The sequence below is a fragment of the Salmo trutta genome, chromosome 26, assembly GCF_901001165.1.
Source record: "Salmo trutta chromosome 26, fSalTru1.1, whole genome shotgun sequence".
Lineage (NCBI taxonomy): Eukaryota > Metazoa > Chordata > Actinopteri > Salmoniformes > Salmonidae > Salmo > Salmo trutta.
The window spans coordinates 8,878,238-8,898,562 of NC_042982.1; the positions used below are offsets into that span (position 1 = coordinate 8,878,238).

At 42.2% G+C, this 20,325-nt stretch overlaps 1 protein-coding gene across 1 annotated transcript in view; it reads left to right on the forward strand.

Annotated features, from left to right (window-relative positions):
• The window catches only part of LOC115163021 (leucine-rich repeat and fibronectin type III domain-containing protein 1-like protein), a 132,438-nt gene that overhangs the window by 73,395 nt on the left and 38,718 nt on the right, over positions 1–20,325 (forward strand). The window contains exon 2 of the mRNA XM_029714597.1: positions 6,909–7,097. Coding sequence (XP_029570457.1) covers positions 7,033–7,097 — 65 coding nt within the window. The 5' untranslated portion in view covers positions 6,909–7,032. The remainder of the gene's footprint in view (positions 1–6,908; positions 7,098–20,325) is intronic.

Below are 20,325 nucleotides of genomic sequence, written 5' to 3' on the forward strand. Positions count from 1 at the left end.
GCCTGTGCTTGTTTCTGTTGTAAGCCTACCTGTACAGGGAATGTTATTGTGTGATAAACCTTCTACCTTCTTTCTCACCCACTTCCCAGACGAAGCAGGGGGGAAGAAGCACGCCTCACACCCATCTTCACCCCACCTCTTAAAATAGCAGCGATCACGTCTTTGTTTGACAAGGCTCATCTCACCTCAGTTATCCTGAGATACCATGGCATGAGATCGAACAGACGTCATGCTGCTTTTCTCTCCTCTTTTCTACCTCTCCTGTTTCCCCTTCTTTTTCAATTTTCCTGAAGCACTGAACTGCATTTTACAACATTTCTTCCTACACTCTATGTGCTATCTAGAACCTAAAGTGGTTCTTCGGCTGTCCCCATAGTAGAACCCTTTGATTACATTTTTTTTGTTTGTTATACCTGAAACCCAAAAGGGTTCTACCTGGAACCCCAAAATGGGGTCTCCTATGGGGACAACCCTTTTGGAAACCGTTTTTCTTAATGGCTGTAATTCTAATTGATATATAGTGAGTGCATGTGTTTCTGGCAATAATCAAACATGTTTTATGTGATGCTGTGGGGTCAAACAGTGTAGCATTGATTATCCTCTTCACTGTGTACTTTGTCTTTTTCCCATCCACTAATATTTTCAGACACAGACAGACACACACACACACACACACACACACACACACACTCTGTATTCACTCCGCGGAGATGCAAGGTTGAGTTGAGGTTGAGTGTTAAGAAATCCGGGCATGCTTACTGTTCCTCTCACGTCTGGATTGGAAATGAGAAATTATAGAATTGCTAAACTCTAGCTCCCCTAGTTTACTCTCCAAAGTTTTCCTGAAAATAGCTTAGGCTCCTTTCAGAATAAAACTTAGAAAAATACATAATTTCCTTCCAAATCATGATTGAGTTAAACCTCTCGACCAAGGCAAATGAAATTACTTGGCAAAGTCATGATCAAAGAGGTTAGAACAGGTGAAGCCAACGATGAATGTAAACCTAAGTACTATTTGTTCATGGCACGTCAAGGCTGGTTCTGCCATACAAAACCAGACATTGTCTTTAACATTTGCCATTGGCAAACATCATGTTTACCAGTATGTGTTTTTCTATGCAAATTAAATGTACACCACATTGCCAAAAGTATGTGGACACCCCTTCAAATGAGTGGATTTGGTTATTTCAGCCACATCTGTTGCTGACATGTGTATTAAATCGAGCACACAACCATGCAATCTCAATAGACAAACATTGGCAGTAGAATGGCCTTACTGAACAGCTAACTGACTTTCAACATGGCACCGCCATAATATCTTAATGCCCATTATTTTGGAATAAGATGTTCAACAAGGAGGTGTCCACATACTTTTGGCAATGTAGTGTATTTTGATGACATAACCGCTAGTGTGATTGATTGACATTTGTGACCTACCGGCTCGATTCGGTCTTATGTAGCAAAATTTGAAATTGTGTTTTTTACATATATCATACACTACAGTTGAGGAACAATGGAAAAGTAATTCTGCTTTGAAAGTTGATAAACTTGTAGCCCCACTTTTGAGAAAATGTCCCTTGAATGTTTTGGTACACCTACTGGAGAGCTCTTCTTTGTCGTCTGACATCAAACTTGTCGATGTCATCATGAAAAAGTATGAACATAAAAACAATAGGCTGCATTACATCAGTAGCCTGGTGGTCAAAAATAGCATAACTGGTGTATTTAACATCAATAAACCCATCCTTTTAAACATTTATTTAGTATTTATCAATCTAGGAAACCAGACAACTAAAAGCAAGTTTCTAAACAATGTTTTGGTTCATTTCTAGCTTGTTAGCTAGCTAGCTAGCATGAAGTTAGCTGGCAGGCCAGTTCAAATAATGACAATATAATATAGCTGACAATGTCTTAACTTTAGCAAATTTGTATTCATTATTACAGGAAAATAAACTCACAACAAGTTATTTACAAATGAATGGCGAGCTAATTACAGAAAATAGCTAACGGTTGTGAGTGTTACAAAATAAAAGCAGGGCATTCTACTGGAGAATTGTAGAACTTAGACACTGTCTCGTTGGCCTAACGTTATATCCTAATTTGACTTTGGTGCAGGTCATGTTGTTCTTCACATTACTGTCTCTAGTAAACACACACTACATCACATGCACAGGATACAGAAGGTGTAAACGGTACAGTGAAATGGTTACTTGGATAGTGGAGTCTTTTGTTTAGACATGTACTGTAGCTAGCTAGCTAAACAATTAACCATAATGCCATAATGTTACTACCCTGCATGAATCTACAGGTAGCTGAAGCTAACCAAGTAGGTTCAATGTTAGCTAGCTAGCTAACAGTAGGGTATAACTAGCAATGCAAATGGCTCTGAGACACAAATAATATTACTACACAGATCATACACAATGTTAGCTAGCGACCTAGCTAATGTTAGTTTGCTAGCTAACAGTATGCTTTAACTTGCAATGAATACAACTTTGACATAATTAGAAACGTACAATATCTGATAATGTAGCTAGCTAGACTCTCTTACCCGTAAACATGGATTAACGCTTCTTCCTCTCTGTCACGGATGCCATGGTTGCCCTTAGTTTGAAGATGTATTCCAGAGACAGGTGTTTTATACAACAGCCTTCTGGATGTTCTCTTTTCAACGCCCTCCACATATTTGCAATCAAATGCCTGAATTCTCTGCATCTCATTAGCTATCACACTCTGCTTCCACCGGGCATTCCACTGATTTCAAACCTCGGTCCTCCAGAAAGTGGAGAACATTAGCAACACTTTTGCAGTTCTTTGTGATATCTTTCAAAAAAGCAGCGTTAGAAAGGATTAAATACACGTACTGAGCAGGTGATGTTATTGACATAAGTGTGCTACATGGCAGACCAATCCGAACTCATCTCTCAGTATGTTCAGCTCATCCATTATCCTAGCCAATTATAGCTAGTGGGAAAATTCCTGTCTTTTTCCGTGACTAAACCAACTAGGCTCCTAACTAAACAATTGTATTTGTATTTACAGATCGCATACATGTTTCACGTGTTTCAGAAGGCATTTCTGCCCCAACATGCATTTTGATTGAAAAGGTTTACGTTCAAATGCCTCTACTGTAAAGTAGTGACGCACAATATACCCCTAGTTTCCTGAATGGAGCCACATTTAATTTCATTTATTTTAAATGTATTGTTACCTTGACTTTACCTAACCACCTTTGCTCACATCTCATCTAAATGGGAGGCTGGATCATTGAGGCTGCCCTCTGCAACTCCATATCATCACACAGTATATTTTACCATCTATGGGAAAGCAGTGCTTCTTTCTTTGACAGAAAAGGGCAGACAGTATACATACCTCCCTCCCAGCTGCGATCTGGCCTCCATAGGAAGAAAGCACAGGCTGCTCCCCCTCTGCTCCCCAGAGGAGCGGGATTTGGATTGAAGCAGGGTGGGGGTTTTTGCCCATCGCTCATACCCCAGGTAACTCTCTCTCTCTCTCTCGCTCTCGCTCTCTCTCTCTCTCTTTATATATATATATATATATATATATATATATATATAATGTTTCTCCCCCAGAGTGAAACGATTCATGCTCACCCCTGGCCCTGTGGTCAGGGTGGCTCATCATCTTTATAATATAGAGAAAATTGCTCTTTGGACAGTGGGGCCTACAGCGAATGGGAGCCATTCCCCCCCCCCGAACCGGTGAAATAGCAATTAGGTTTCTCTCTCGTTGTCTCTCTCACCCTCTATCTATTGGATTGTGCATTTTGGGCGAGGGCAGGTGTGTGCAGTGGATTTGAAGTGCAAAGAATGCTGGGGAAAGAACTTGCCCTCTTTCTCTTTCTTTTTTCTCTCTTGCTTGGCATGTTTTCTCTCTCTCTTTTATCACACAGACATTCTCACTCCTTGTTTTCTCCTGAGTTTGCTATTTCTTTTGGGGGGGGGATATGGGGTTGGCTTGGGCAAGGCAAGACTAAATTCAAAGACTGACAGTTGCAAGCTGAGAAAGTGCTTAAGTGAAGCTCTCTCTCTCTTTTTCTCTCCCTTGAACTCAAACGGGCTGAGCATCTTGGGGATTGTCAATTGTCCATCCAAGACTAACAACGTTTGGATTGCCTTGAAGTCAGCATATGTTGTTTTTTCCCTCAGGGAGAGGAAGAGAAGGAGGAGGAGGAGGGAATGGAGACTGGATCTTAGCCTCCTCTACATTTTTGTGAAGAATGCTGTTTGGTTTAGATACAATCTCAAACATTCTTGTTTACCTCATTGTGTTTACCTTGCGGTTGGAATACACTGGTCGGACTGACTATTGTGTGTAGATTGATTATTGCTTAGCTCGGATGTTAAGGGGAGCCAACTGGAAAGCATTTCCATGTGGCTGCAGTGAGCCAATCGATCTGCATCCGCATCGACCGTTTTGTTTCTGCATTATGACTTCCCGCTTGAAGCCTTCAAACCAGAAAACACAGCTTCACAGCAGTTAAGGAGCACTGTCCATAACATAGTCATTCATTGCTTTAGCACAGCCTTCAAGCTTTTCTTTAGTAGCCGACTAGGCCCAACATACATCTAGTACCTGTAATTCAATATCTTCAGAAGAACCATGTGTCATACTGACAGTAAAAGGAGACATGGACATGTTGAAGTGTTATAGCTTGTGACAAATCCCTTCGCTGAACAAATAACAGCTGCATTGTCTACGAGAAACACTTCAGTGGCAACATGACAACCTGTCTTCTTTGCTGACTGGAGTGACTGCACACTGTATATTGGTTGGTTAGGGAGGAAAGGTTGAAGGTTGCAGCCATTTCTGGATCTTTTGCCTTCCTCTACCCTCCTCTCTGTTCTCCAGACGTAAGGTTGGCTTCTTTCCTGCTCCTGCCGGGACTGCTGGACATCAGATGACCATAACCACGACACACGTCGAGTTCAGAGACAATCAGGGCCACCTCGTCAAGTAAATCAGGTGTCACTCCTTTGCAACCCCAGTGTCATGACTAAACCTGTTGCCATGACAATCTGAGCCCCGAAGGTCCATTTTAGCTAGACAGTTCAGTTGACTCCATCCTAATGCCTTAGTTGAGGAGAAGTCTGACACCGTGTGTGACCGCTGGCCACCGACAGCAACCGGTGGCATCATCATGAGCAGACTTGCTGAACTGATAAATGATGCTCTTTAGCTGCCTCAGACACGTCTAAGATGAGGAACACAGCAATGGTTCCACAGTGGGGTGACCAACCATTAAAGGAAAACCCCAGGTGATGAATCGTGCGCAAATAGTTATGGCTGATTCCAAGCTCTCTGCTCATTTTGTTTGATTTCCGCATTTGCGATATGGCCTTTGAGCCGACCTTGAAACCCCTTTGCCCTAAATGTCAGACGCGAAAAGATTTTAAAAAGAAGGAAGAGGGGAAGACTGTACAAGCTATAAGCCTGAGCGACTATTCTACTAAGATGTGCTTTGACCTTTCCAGCTATTAGCAATGTCAATGGGTTGTAAAGCACCAGAGTGGTAGGCTCGAATGCCGGCTGCTGTACTGCGAGATAGGAGAGCTGTGCAGGGCTGATGTTGATAGTGCGATGGAGCGGTTACATGAATCGTAGAAGAAAAAAACACAGCGGTACTGTCTCATGCTTGCCGTACCTGATCTGCTAGTGGAGCCAGACTCTGTCTGCTCTGGCTGCCAGATGAAGCTGATTGGAGACAGTGCAGGGAGGCTGTTATTATAGTGGAAACTTTTCATTTGATGTCCTGTCTTTATGACACGGCTAAGGGGCCAAACCTCAGGGTATGTCAGTGAGAGAGAGGGAGTGTTTTGTGTGTGTGTGTGTTTTACCTTTGTGTGTTCCTCGTCATGTTTCAATTCGATTCTCTGGCATCGTGTCTGATGCTGTCTCTGATTAAGGGGGATAACATAACTCACGAGTGTGACTAATTTACAACTCAGTAGATGCCTGTAGGGATGCACGTATGGCTAAACGAATACATATCCAGTTGGTAGAGCAGAAAATGCTTCAATATTCATCAACGAATAGGTTTAATCAAGTGTTGCTTTGTTTGTTATGTATTAACAATATATTCATGTTCATTTGTCTGATTAGACAAACACTCCAAATGTTTTAGTTTCCCACTGAGGGAAATTCATTCAAGGTGCAAAGGTTCTAATGCTGTAGTAATCAGTTCAGTTTTCCAGTTCAGGTTTCATGCAGCGTATCGCTGTGTGCATAGTGTGTAAACTATAGGGTTTGCATGGCAAGTATAAAACACGCTAATAGATACAGGCATGACTGAGCCCTCCTGAAGTCTGGTTGAAATTTATATTCGAGCCCTGAAGAGCCACAAGAAAAATGATGACGCAACGATGAGCTGCCAGAGATTTCAAATGAGCGCTTGATCTCACAGGCTTTCTAAATGCAACCATTACCCAAATCCCCTGTAGCAGTCCAAATGTCCCAAAAAAAAGCTCACACAATCCTCTGTGTGTGAAAATGGCCTTATTACAAAGCTCTATCCACACCTTTCATGTCATTGTCTCTTGTGAATATACACAGTTAGCTATCACAGTAAAATCATTTCAATCCGTTGGGATTTTTCATTTAAAATCAACAGAAATTGTTTATCATTTATCTCCCACACTGCTCAAGGCCACCGCATATTGATGAATGAAAAGCAATCATCAGATTTCGGAATCTTCTCCTATACTCAACTCTGGTGGAAAGTTAGCTCTTTTTACAAGTTCTTGTGTTTTTCTGTCTCTTCTTAGACGTAATCACTCATCTGTCGTTGTCAAGTTAATTACCTTTATATGTAAATGTATCTGTAAAAGTGACAGTTTGTGTGTGTTTTTCTTTTCCTCATCTGTGTTTTTTCTCCTTGTCACTCACAGGCAGATTGGCAGGTGGCCCGAGCTGAGCCAATGACAGGCGGCCAGGAGTCTTAACGCGGGCAGACTTGAGTCCAGCCAACGTAGGCTGTCCACATAGAGCAGAGTGGAGGCTAGCCACACACGGATGAGAGCCCTGGCCGCCGGCTCGTGGACAACGCCAAGTGGTGGCTTCCCCTCCACGTCTTTAAGGTACGCTGAATATCATGGCCTCGGTGGAGTTTATTTTTTTGACCCTCAGGGACAGAATATCACGTGGGTGTGTTCCGATACCTTCCCTAGAGTACTAGCTACTTAGAAATCATGGCCAGAACATTTCTTCATTCTAAGTGGTATGATAGTATACTAGTGTGGATATTGGAATATGCTGTAGCTGACTTCAAAACAGTCTGTGGGAGACTTTGACCCCATGTCGAACAGCAGCTGCAGACTAACTTAGGAAATGTTGATGAAATAATGACTTGCTCTACCCTGATATCCCCTAATTGAATGTGTAAACATGATATGGGTTCCCGAGTGGAGCAGCGGTCTAAGGCACTGCATCTCGGTGCTAGAGGCGTCACTACAGACACCCTGGTTCGAATCCAGGCTGTATCACAACCGGCCGTGATTGGGCGGTGCACAATTGGCCCAGCGTGGTCCGGGTTAGGGTTTGGCCGGGGTAGGCCGTCATTGTAAATAAGATTTTTTTCTTAACTGACTTGCCTAGTTAAATAAAGGTTCAATAAAAAAATACAGAATAATAAAAGTTGCTATTAGCTGCTTGTTACATGATGTGTCTGCATTAAGGCACCCGGTAATTGATGGTTAATGCACATTCTGGATACAGCTTCTTGTATTATACTGTACACACTGCCAGGTAAACACCCTCATTAGCAGGATGAAGTTATGTCTAGGGGAGCATGCCAGTGACAAGTGGGTGCTTATTTGGAAGATCATTTTTCACAAATACATGCACCAGAACTAAAACTCCTAATTAGAGTATATATCCCACATGTTAGGTAGCAATAGTGCCTTAATTCCTCTTGAATAGTGATTAATGTCACTGGAGTATACAGTATGGTCTAGAGAATAAGACTGATATCGGAATGTTTTAATGGCCTGTGTCTGAGAGCACTCCCAACCTACCCCCCATATCCCACTCTCCCTGGGCATGCCAAGGGCAGTTTCACCTCAGCTGGTGAGTGCCGGGCCGGTTATAAGGATGGTTGGGACAGAAGGGGTTTACATGGCTGCTTCCCTCCCAGGGAGAGTTCCTGGCTCCTCTGACCAACTTCACATTGATTAGAGTCAAGTTAGATGGCAGAGATAGAGTGACAGCTTGGAATCTGAACATAAAGTCCCCATCCAGAGTCATTAGATTTCAGGCTCTACAAGAGACACTGTTCTTGAACCTTTTCTAATGTGATTTTTTTCCCACTTTCCCCAAGTGTTAGTGTGTAGGGTACACAATCCGGGGAGCAAGGACAGAACCACTGAAAGTAAACATGCAGTAGTGCAATGGAATTGACAACAGCATTCATTCATTGGTTAATTCATTGGTTTGTTCATTTGGCACAGACAATGGTGATAATGTATAAATATGAAACCATTTAAATGCAATTCATATTTTTTTAATGTATCCTTGAAGTTTCCAAGCTACACCGTTAGAAGAAAGGGTTTGAAAGGGGTTCTTCGACTGTCCCCATAGGAGAACACTTGTTGGTTCCAGGTAAAACCCTTGTTGGTTCCAGATAGAACCGTTTGTGTTATTTATTTTCATTTTTTATTTTTGTTTACCCTTTATTTAACTAGGCACGTCAGTTAAGAACACATTTTTATTTACAATGACGGCCTACCCTGGCCAAACCCTAACCCGGACGGCGTTGGGCCAGTTGTTCGCCGCCCTATGGGACTCCCAATCACACCTAGTTGTGATACAGCCTGGAATCGAACCCAGGTCTGTAGTGACACCTCTAGCACTGAGATGCAGTGCCTTAAACCGCTGCGCCATTCGGGAGCCCAATGTCTGTGCCTAATGGTTCCACCCAGAACCAAAAGGGTTCTATCTTGAACCAAAAAGGGTTTTTCAAAGGGATCTAAATATAACCTTTCTTTTAAGTGTAAGCAATCTTATTTGCCACCACTTAATTTTTCCTGAAGTTTCTTACAGTATAATGCATTCTGCCTGCATTACCAATATGCCCTAAAGATAGATGTGAACCAGTAAACTTGTTGTGACTGTCACTGCAGTATTTGCTGATTTACTTTGTGTGTGTGTGTGTGTGTGTGTGTGTGTGTGTGTGTGTGTGTGTGTGTGTGTGTGTGTGTGTGTGTGTGTGTGTGTGTGTGTGTGTGTGTGTGTGTGTGTGTGTGTGTGTGTGTGTGTGTGTGTGTGTGTGTGTGTGTGTGTGTGTGTGTGTGTGTGTGTCTGTCTGCGTGTGTGTGTGTGTGATACAGTCAGAGCTATTTTCCTGATAAACTCAGCAATCAGAAGGTGTTTTTATACATAGATCAATTCATTACCTAAACAACTACTGTCATTATTGAATCTTGAGCTATGTCCATATACTTTCCTAATTAAAATGTGCTTACAATCATCTTTAAACACTCAAATAAACAGGCACAGACATTTACCATGAATTTGAATGCATAAATAGAAAATACAATCTCTGGACTCTGTTTGATTAATGCATTCATTCTCTAATTGGCACTGCAGCCTACATATCAAAGAAATATATTAAGGGTTAAGAGCCATGAAATGTGTGAGCAGCAGGGTGGAATGATCATATTAAGGAATTACTTAGTCTAAGGGAAAAGTAAATAGCAAGTGTTTGCTGACTCCACTGAGATAAAACAAAGAAGCACAGCAAAAAAAATTAAAATGCATGGACATTGTTTAATCTATATGCTTACAGGCAAATCCACCGGTAGGCTAGGTGAAAGAACATAGAAAGTGGTATTTGTATGTAGTTCTGAATAATATGACCATCTATATTCAATATTTGGCGTATCCCCTGAATCGAAGATGACACCGGATGTCCCTTCAGTCGACTGGGCAGCTGGCTGGCAAGGACGTGGTGTGAGGTCATGGTGGCAGATCAAGAGTACCACCGGGCAGGCGGGTCAGAAGGGCACCCCAGAGGTGCCAGCTGCAGCCAACCAGCCGGCCAGCAAGAGCCAGCAGAGTTCTCAGAGGGACGCCCTGCACAGTGGCCCAACGGTAATTAGGTGTTAGACACTCAGAGATAATCCCTGACAAATGTGTCCGGCTGGAATCATAATGAAGCCCAATGCACATCTTTTTTCTCCTCCACTGCCACACCAGCTGCTGTATATGGAAATGGGATGGTTGGGATGGTTTGAAATCCCCCTAATTTTCCATTAATTATCACTGTCCTTGATTTTCTATTCATTTATGCATAAAAGGGAAACAAGGTGTAGATGGAAGAGGTAGAATTATTTCTGAAGGTGGATATAAAACAGTGGATATCAATTAAGTGTAATTTGTGACTGACACTCTGACAAGGCCTCTGAAAATGGCCACCGACCTCAACCAATCGCTGACCAAACGTCCAGACCAAGCACTCAAAAATCAATCTTGCGTTTTTTTTGTTCAGTTAGTCTCAACACATTGTTTGGTAAACTCATATAAACATGCATGTGTCAGGAGGGATCTATTCCAAGAGCCTTCATTTTACTAAAATGGATTGTTCAAATTTAATCTTGGAGCTGACAGCTGCTCCATGATGCCCACACACCACTGGAGCAGAAGTGTTTTGGTTTCACTGCGCAGCCACACCAGTTTATTGGACAATGTTTTTCTCATCCGTCTCCAATAATGGACTCACTCTGTTGGTTCATATTCACGCCTGTGTAATGTCTGGGGCTCCATCAGTGCTCATTGCAGTCTGGGGAGTGCTAAGGGGAAAAGGACCGGATGTAAAAGTGACCGCTGGGAAACAAGGCTGGCTATTAAAGAGAACACAAGAAGCGGAGTGGGATCAGTAGCCATTAGCCAATGTCCATGCAGCGTTAAAAGCGGTAGTGTTATAGCGCGTGTTGAGGATCATCATGAACATGCTAGTGTTTGATTACACTCTCTGTCCCCATCATCAACCGATCATTGCCCGCACCTGCCCACCCATCCAGCATCACTACTCTGGACGGCTCTGACTTAGAATACGTGGACAACTACAAATACCTGGGTGTCTGGCTAGACTGTAAACTCTCCTTCCAGACTCATATTAAGGATCTCCAATCCAAAATTAAATCTAGAATCGGCTTCCTATTTCGCAACAGAGCATCCTTCACTCATGCTGCCAAACATACCCTCGTAAAACTGACCATCCTACCGATCCTCGACTTCGGCGATGTCATCTATAAAATAGCCTCCAACACTCTACTCAACAAACTTGATGCAGTCTATCACAGTGCCATCCGTTTTGTCACCAAAGCCCCATACACTACCCACCACTACGACCTACATGTTGGCTGGCCCTCACTTCATACTCGTCGCCAAACCCACTGGCTACAGGTTATCTACAAGTCTCTGCTAGGTAAAGCCCCGCCTTATCTCAGCTCGCTGGTCACCATAGCAGCACCCACTCGTAGCACGCACTCCAGCAGGTATATCTCACTGGTCACCCCCAAAGCCAATTCCTCCTTTGGTCGCCTTTCCTTCCAGTTCTCTGCTGCCAATGACTGGAATGAACTGAAAAAATCTCTGAAGCTGGAGATTCCCATCTCCCTCACTAGCTTTAAGCACCAGCTGTCAGAGCAGCTCACAGATCACTGTACCTGTACATAGCCCATATGTATACAACCCATCTATCTACCTACCTCTTCCCCATACTGTACTTATTTATTTATTCTGCTCCTTTTGCACCCCAGTATCTCTACTTGCACATTCCATCTTTTGCACATCTACCATTCCAGTGTTTAATTACCATACTGTAATTACTTTGCCACCATAGCCTATTTATTGCCTTAATTCCCTTATTTTACCTAATTTGCAGTCACTGTATATAGACTTTTTGTTTTCTTTTTTTTCTTCTGTATTATTGACTGTATGTTTTGTTCATTCCATGTGTAACTCTGTGTTGTATGTGTCTAACTGCTATGCTTTATCTTGGCCAGGTCGCAGTTGCAAATGAGAACTTGTTCTCAACTAGCCTACCTGGTTAAATAAAGGTGAAATAAAAAAAGAATACAGTATGGATTCCATTCGTCTAGGTGAATTACATGGAAAAATGGGATATCCCTCATGGCTTGCATAGGGTTGGTAATCTATTTAGTGTGAAGAATAAATTAAATTTGCAACGGAATTTTCCCACCCAGAAGCGAACATGCAATCTCAATAAAGACAGGAATATATATTTGTGTTTTATGGTGTGGGGGTGTTATGCAATGTCATTTTTATGGGCAGAGGTAGAAATAAGTGTGAGGCTATTGAGAGTTTCAATTGGATGGTGACGGTTTAATGGTGATGGTAAGAGGATATGTTATTGCAGAATAGAACTGTTAAGTGCTTGTAATCTGGACTCAGATGACATATACATGTGAATACACGTCAATGCATCAGAATATCAATTTGTCTGTGAATTATCTTTGGCTTGAAAGAAGGAAGACTATTATTTAGAAGAGGCAGATGTAACAAAACCTTTTCAGTAGTCAAGCTTTTATGATTTGAACAACTTCCCACTACACGTCGTACTATTTCACAGGATTTCATCTGTCTGGGATATCTTCAATCTCTGGTTCTTTTTCCCCATTTAATTTGGGAGGATTTAGGGGTACTTGCTTAACCCGGTTACCATTGGGTTGAATTGTTCTTTGTTTTGTTGCAATCATGAGCCTTCGTTATAAAACATATGTGTAATACCTTTGTTCCTCAATGATTTGGTAAAGAAGCCAATGCTGAATTTTTCTCTTCACCCCCCCCCCTTGCTGTTTTTGCATAAATGTTACTTCAGAGCATCTTTGAAGGCTTTTCATGTATTGTCAGCCCATTTGTTTTTTGAGAAACAGAGGGCTTGTTTGTGTGTGTGTGTGTGTGTGTGTGTGTGTGTGTGTGTGTGTGTGTGTGTGTGTGTGTGTGTGTGTGTGTGTGTGTGTGTGTGTGTGTGTGTGTGTGTGTGTGTGTGTGTAAGTGTGCGTGTGTTATAAAAGGAGCCCATTTGAAAAACCTTCCCTCCCCCTTCTATGTATCTCTTCCTATGTCAGTACTGTACTAAACCTGCATCATTTATTACGGTTTACCTTTCCTACAACATTCAAATCTTTACTTATTTTCTGTGCAACTCACTGGACCCCTCGCACTTTAATTTACCCTCTGTATTTGTGAATAGAAAAGATAAATGAAAGCGACGGTCATATTTCTACCATAAGCCTAAGACTGTATTCGTGAATGTCAATTGGAAGAATTAGCAGTGACACACAAAATCTTTACCATTTGAAGTAGGTGTGATTTGTAGTAATTATAAAAAAACGAGCTAATTAATCACATTTGCGTTTGCAATTTTTTGGCCGACAGTGTGTCAGCCTCAGGTAGGCTACACCCACCCACACACTCTAACACACACTGTCGCAGTCACTCACACACGCTGTCGCACACACACTGTAAAACACTGTCACACACACACACAAACACACGTGCCTGTACACCCCCCCCCCCCCCCCCCCCACTCCCCTTGCACCCACTCATATGCTGCTCAGATAGGTCCTATGCGTCTCTGTCATCAGCCCTGCTCGAGCTGGGCATATACAGTCTCAGGCTCCCAGACGTCGGCGCCATCTGTTGAGCTTGATTGCCCTGCTGGTGGGGGCATCCTCTGTCTTCCATCTTCCACATGCCAGGCCTGTGAGCCTGGGAGCTCTGATAGGACCCCCTCCTCTCCCTCTATCCTCTCTCTCCATCTTCCTCCTGTGACGTGTCAGTGTCACGGCAGACCGTAACGAGGTGTCAAAGCGCTAAGCTCGCCATGCCAACCACGTCCCTCACAGCCAGCACTTCTGTCGGCTCACCCTCTCTCTCTCTCTCACCCTCCCTCTCTCTGTTTCTCTCCATTTCTCGCACTCTGTCCACCCCACGTCCTCCTCTCTCTCTCTCTCTCTCTCTCTCATGTGCCACTCCCTGTCTCTAGCGCTCTGTGATTATTGGAGTAGCTGACATATATGCCTTGTTCGTGTTTTGTTTTCGTGGACAGGATGTTCTTTTCATGTCCTCAATAGGTTTGTGGTTATTTTACTTCTGTAGCTTTTGTTCTGCGTGAAAGTCCCTGTATTCTCGACCACATAAACGGCACCAGACATTATGGTAAAACCTTTTACGCAACTCAAGAATGGAAAGCCACCATGTCAGGTTTTCTCAGAACTCAACAGAAGGTATTTGTGAAAATGGAGCTAGGAGGAAGTGCTTGGTTATGAAAGAATAAAGCTGGAAGACCAAACACTTCCCCCATCAGGGAGACAAAGAGACGGCAGAGTTGTGGACAGGAGATGAAAAACCCAAGCCCTTTCTGAACAGGGAGAATGGAGAGAAACGGAGAGAATGAAGAGAAAACAGAGTGCTCCGGGTAGAAATGGAGAAAGAGAAACAAAAACATAGCAAACCTCTCCCCAGTCAGGTGAAAGAGAGACAGAGATTCACTGTTTTCTTTTCCTTTGGCATGAGTCACTCAGGTATGGAGAAGAATTCAAAGTATTTGAAATAGTCTTTGTTTTGTTCCTATGAGCATTGATGGAATTTTAAATCAAAAGTAAGTTGTTGAGTGCTCTTTATACCGATGTGGGGTTTCCGAGTGCCTAGCAATGAAGCTGCCCAAACTCCAACAATTCTTTGCATTGTTGTTCAACCAACATCTGCCTTTTTTATGTATTTGTTTCATAATAACGTCAGACATACAGTAGTACTTTTTTTATGAAGCTAGTAGGCCACATGCCACACCCACACAGACAATATGGTGTTGATTGAAAACATGGTGACTCTGTAGCAAGCACTTGGAATCGAAAACAGGGTGCAAATGTCAACATTTTTGCGGAACAAATGCATCTCTAAAAAAAAGAAAGCTTTCCAACATTTCAAATTATTTGAATAATTCTAAAACTGTTATCTGCTTGTAGCCTTGAATTGCTGCTCGCAGCTCTACTTTCTCTGTTTGCCAGTACCAGTGTGGTGGCCTTGTCCATTGTGCAGCAGTTACCACTATTAATGCAGTCAATTTGTTTATCTCTCTGAACCAGTATGTTCCTGACGACAACATTTGGAACGCTTGCAGAAATGTGCACATTAATAAAAGTAAATTCTTCTTTAACCTCTAAAAGTCTAAGTGGTTGGAGTGAGGGGTGTTCTACTAAGCTAACATATGGAATTGTTTTAAGACGGTTATACCATGGATCATTTACCTATTTCATCTAGAATTTTAGATCCCATTTAGGTACATCAAAAAATATTTACAATTTATTTGATACAATTTTGAATTTGGCCCATAGAAACGCATTGAGAAAGACGGTAAAAAAAGAAACACAAGAAATAAGGTTTTGAAGTGTCTGTCGTATATCTAGAAGGCACAAAACTATCTCCACACAGTACTTCCGTTCATTGGTATGGGTTACCTTCGAGTCCCATGACAGTTGTGGGGGTTGTAGTGCAAAAGGGAGAACACCATCGTGTTCGCGAGAGTAGCATCTTTTCATAGAGTGGTCATATCTGGCCTGAGAAACAGCGCTGTGGCACTGCCACTTTCCACCACAGATGCGGAAGGGCGACATAGGCTGATGTAGTGGATTCAGACAGGCCATGCAAAAAAAACACGTGTCGCTCAAACTCGCTTAAACTGACAGATGGGGACTTTTGTATTATGTTCATTAGATTGACGCACGGGTGTGTCGTTAGACTCTTAAGGATTCTTTAAGCCCACATTTTGTAGCGCATGATGACTGCTGAATGGAAAATGTCCTTGTAAATTCATTATCACAAGTATCTTTACGATTAATTAAGTCTTAAGTAAGGACACCAAGTCTTAGCTGACATGTCAATATGCATAGTTATGTTATTGGGCATACCCTAAAACCTACATGTCGAGAATACAGGGACTTTAACGCAGAACAAAAGCTACAGAAGTAAAATAACGACAAACCTGGAACCTGTGGCATAACCATCACATCTCTGTGCACATATTCCATCATATATAACTTTATCTTATACATATTTCTGTTTGGCCCTAGCAACATCACCACAGAGAGTTAGCCACCCAGGACATCTATAACTTTTCACTCTCTTTCACTAGGTTTTTTTCTCTTTTCAAACGGTTTCCAAGGCAATCTGTGAGTGAGGCTTTCACAGCAGCCGGGCCCATCTGTTTAAACACTCTGTGAAGCAGGATAGGATTAATCCCCCAATCCGACCGTGTCTCCACTGAGGCAGGGCTGCTCAGACAGACACTGTACATGTCACCATCAAGCCAACATCCCTCTTCTCTTCTCTTCTCGTGCTGTGTCACAACAATGTCAGTCTAACCATCATGACCATCCCTCAGGCAATGTTATATAAAACTTGAAACTCTACAACACCATTGTGTTCCAACAACGTCCCTCTGAGCTTTCCCTCTAGCTATCTCAAGCTATCTCACTTAGGCAGAGTGTGTTTCCTTCCACCCAACTCCTGAACTGTGTGTGTGTGTGTGTGTGTGTGTGTGTGTGTGTGTGTGTGTGTGTGTGTGTGTGTGTGTGTGTGTGTGTGTGTGTGTGTCCATGCATGCGTGCGTCAGTGAGGTCTAGCCCCTTTCACAGTCTGTTTAAGTCAAAATACATCACATGCCTCCCTCTCCAACGCCTATGTTTCAAATAATAATGTCCAATCATGTTGTTACACAATACACATTCCATTCATAATTGTTATATAATTACTGTTTTGTCTCCAAGCAGATGGCTCTATTCACTGTAGATTATACTATATTGCTCAGAGTGTTTTTTTTTTCTTTCACTATAAATATCCAAAACTGTTGAGGGCCTGCTTAAGGCTAGCCAAACAAAGTCAGTTAACTGATAGCCTACATCTGCAGAATGTTTGGTAATGGTGATTATAATCAGTTGGTAAGAAGGGGCTCTCCTCTAGTCTATAATTTCTCCATTTAAAGCCTCACTTTCAGCCATGATAAAGGGATGTGTGCTATGGACAAGCTTCAGCATCGAAAGAAAAAGCTTTCAATTTCGGACTGAAAATGGAGTCATAAGAGCTGTAGAAACTCCACTAAAAGAGTTGTTTCCTCTGCTCTCTTGTAAAATACATGAACCACTTTCCAAAGATCACAGAGCCAAGATGAACACTAAGAGAGAATTGATCCAGCTCAATTCTAGCATTTTTCACAGACACGCTCAGGGAAACACCTGCACAAGCAGGAATTGGATTAGGTGATAAGAGGAAGATGTTTTTGGCATCTGCTGGCAGTTGGCATAATATTGGTAGATTTCTCTCAATGTGCTAATACCTTTCACAGTTCCACACTACCCCCTGGCCAGTAACAACCTTTGAGTCTCTTTCACTCTCTTTCTCCTCTCTCACTTCATCTGTCTCACTGTCTCATGCTCTCTCTCGCGCTCTTTCTCTCTCTCTTTATCTCCATAGGGACAGTCTGGAGGGATTTATTTTGGGTCTTGGTAGATTCAACCTTCAGAACCTTCTGACTGGATGGAGGAAGAGGCGTGTGAAGTGTTGGGAGATGAGCTTGTTACCTTGTGTGGTACTTTGCCCCCTAGAGCCACCATAGTCCTGGCCAAATGTGCTGCTCATTGGAGAGATCACTAAAGGATCTCCAATCTGAGCCTCAACAAAGACCATTGTTCAACTTTGAGCAAAATAAACTTTTTTTAATTGAATTCCATTGTCCTCCTCGTGTTGCTGAATCTCCACTCTCCTTCAGTTTGTGCCTCAATTCATGCACCTTGGTTGGAAAGTGAGGTAGCAGCAGTGATCACTTCCCTAAAGACTATTGATCAGCCCATGTGTTGCATCGGCCACGGCTCTCAAGCCCACAGTAGACTTTTAGCCACACTGAGGAGTAGGGAGTGTGGGATTTGTATTCTTTGTTTGAAGTGATTTCTTTCATGATTACTTTGATTGATTAGATGTTGAGCAAAATGTTTCATCAATATAAACTGAACAAAAATATACGTTTCACGAGCTTAAATAAAAAAATCCCAGAAATGTTCCATACTCACAAAAAGCTTATTTCTCTCAAATTTTGTGCAAAAATCTTTTGCATCCCTGTTAGTGAGCATTTCTCAATTGCCAAGTGAATCCATCCACCTGACAGGTGTGGCATATCAATAAGCTGATTAAACAGCATGATCATTACACCTTCTACTGGGGACAATAAAAGGCCACTCTAAAATAGGCAGTTTTGTCACACAACACAATGTCACAGATGTCTGAAGTTTTGAGGGAGCATGCAATTGGTATGCTGACTGCAGGAATGTCCACCGGAGATGTTGTCAGAGAATTTAATGTTAATTCCTCTACCATAAGCCGCCTCCAACGTTGTTTTAGAGAATTTGGCAGTAAGTCCAACCGGCCTCACAAATGCAGACCACTTGTAACCACGCCAGCCCAGAACCTCCACATCTGGCTTCTTTACCTGCGGAAACATCTGAGACCAGCCACCTGGACAGCTGATGAAACTGAGGAGTATTTCTGTCTGTAATAAAGCCCTTTTGTGGGGAAAAACGCAATCTGATTGGCTGCGCCTGGCTCTCCAGTGGCTGGGTCTGGCTTCCAAGTGGGTGGGCCTATGCCCTTCAAGGCCAGCCCATAGATTAGGGCCTAATTTATTTATTTAAATTGACTGATTTTCTTATATGAACTGTAACTCAGTAAAATTGTGGAAATTGTTTATATTTGTTGTTCAGTATAGATTAATCATTAGAAATCACAGCTCTTTAGCCGTAAAGTTGTTGGGTTTTGGTATAGAACACAGATGTATCATATGGTAGAGTTGACCATTTTAATCTACAATTCAGTTGAATATAAAGTATGTTCATCTAGTGCACATATACAAATGTAGCACATAACTATGCCAGGCAGTCAGTTTTAAACCTACTGTTTCCACCATCTAAGTTTGTAGTTTGATCAAAATGACATGAATGGAGGATAGCTAGACTCCAGAGCATTCTGTCTCTCACAACATCGTAGCCCACTTTGTGAAGAATAGCATCTCCCGATGATTTACAACCTCAGACGAACTTGGCAAATCAATACAGATTCATCTTTCACCAACCGGTCCAGAAATCACAGGGTTTTGACACAGCCACTGGCTGTGTCAAAATCATGTCGAATAACGCAAACCCTTGATTGATGCTCGAAATGGCTCTTTTGAAGTGAGCAGTGACAGCGACCACTACATATTATTTTCCCTGGTACCTGCTCTTTCCCACTTCAAAGGGAGTAAACATCAATGTGTGGAGTACTGGAACAATGTGAAACAGAATGCTATTAAATCAAATGGACTGACATTCTTGTCTCGAGGACTGAGGAGTTACATATAATGATCTCCTGTTGCCAGTCAATCTCTCCTTCGGTCTGAAATTGAGGCAGGTTCATTCCCGAGGTGAATGTCATTATCATCACATTGACACCCTGCTGGCGGAGAAAATATAGTCCTCATTTGGAAAGATGGTAGCAGCGTTGATATTTTCCCATGTGAATTGTCTGTTGTGTAAGGACACATTTGGCAAGTCATTGTTTGACAATTCAAATGCAATAGGTGAACTAAATGATTGTCTTTGTATAGATTTTTAGCTCTTGAGTACGGTGGCTCTGAGTCTTCAGGGTATAAGTCCTGCAGGAATCAGGGGCCAAATCATTCAACTGGGATATTGGCTGTATTGACTGAAGTCTGATTCTTTTGAGGAATTGAAGTAACCTTAATAGAATAAGTACTTAAGAAGCCAGCTACCCTTGAGGAACTTAACGGGCCGTCGCTGCTCTCTGACAACGATATGCCTAATGTCTGCTCTTCAGCGTGAATGTCCTGTCATAGCTGTGAATGAAAAAATGGAATGAGACATTAGTGATCCAATCTGTGCTATCACACAGGAGAGATACCCAAGAGGAAATATTTAATGTCTCACAGCATATAGTAAGAGAACTGCCATATCGGACACAGTAGAAAAACTAAAAACTGCAAGAGAACTCACCTGTCACTGAGTTCATCACACCAATTGTTTTTGTCAGCTAAGGGCCAATTGGACAATTAGTGAGTTATTGGAAGGCGCTTTTGATTTGAATTTCCCTCAACCATTTATTAAAATTGTTAAGTGTATATTGGATCAAATTAAAGGTTCCACGCAGGTTGCTTTTTGCTTTTGGGAAATCAAATTATTTAGAGTGTTTAGATGTTACAAGACAATCTTTTTTTTTATTAAGTCAAAGAGATGAGCAGAC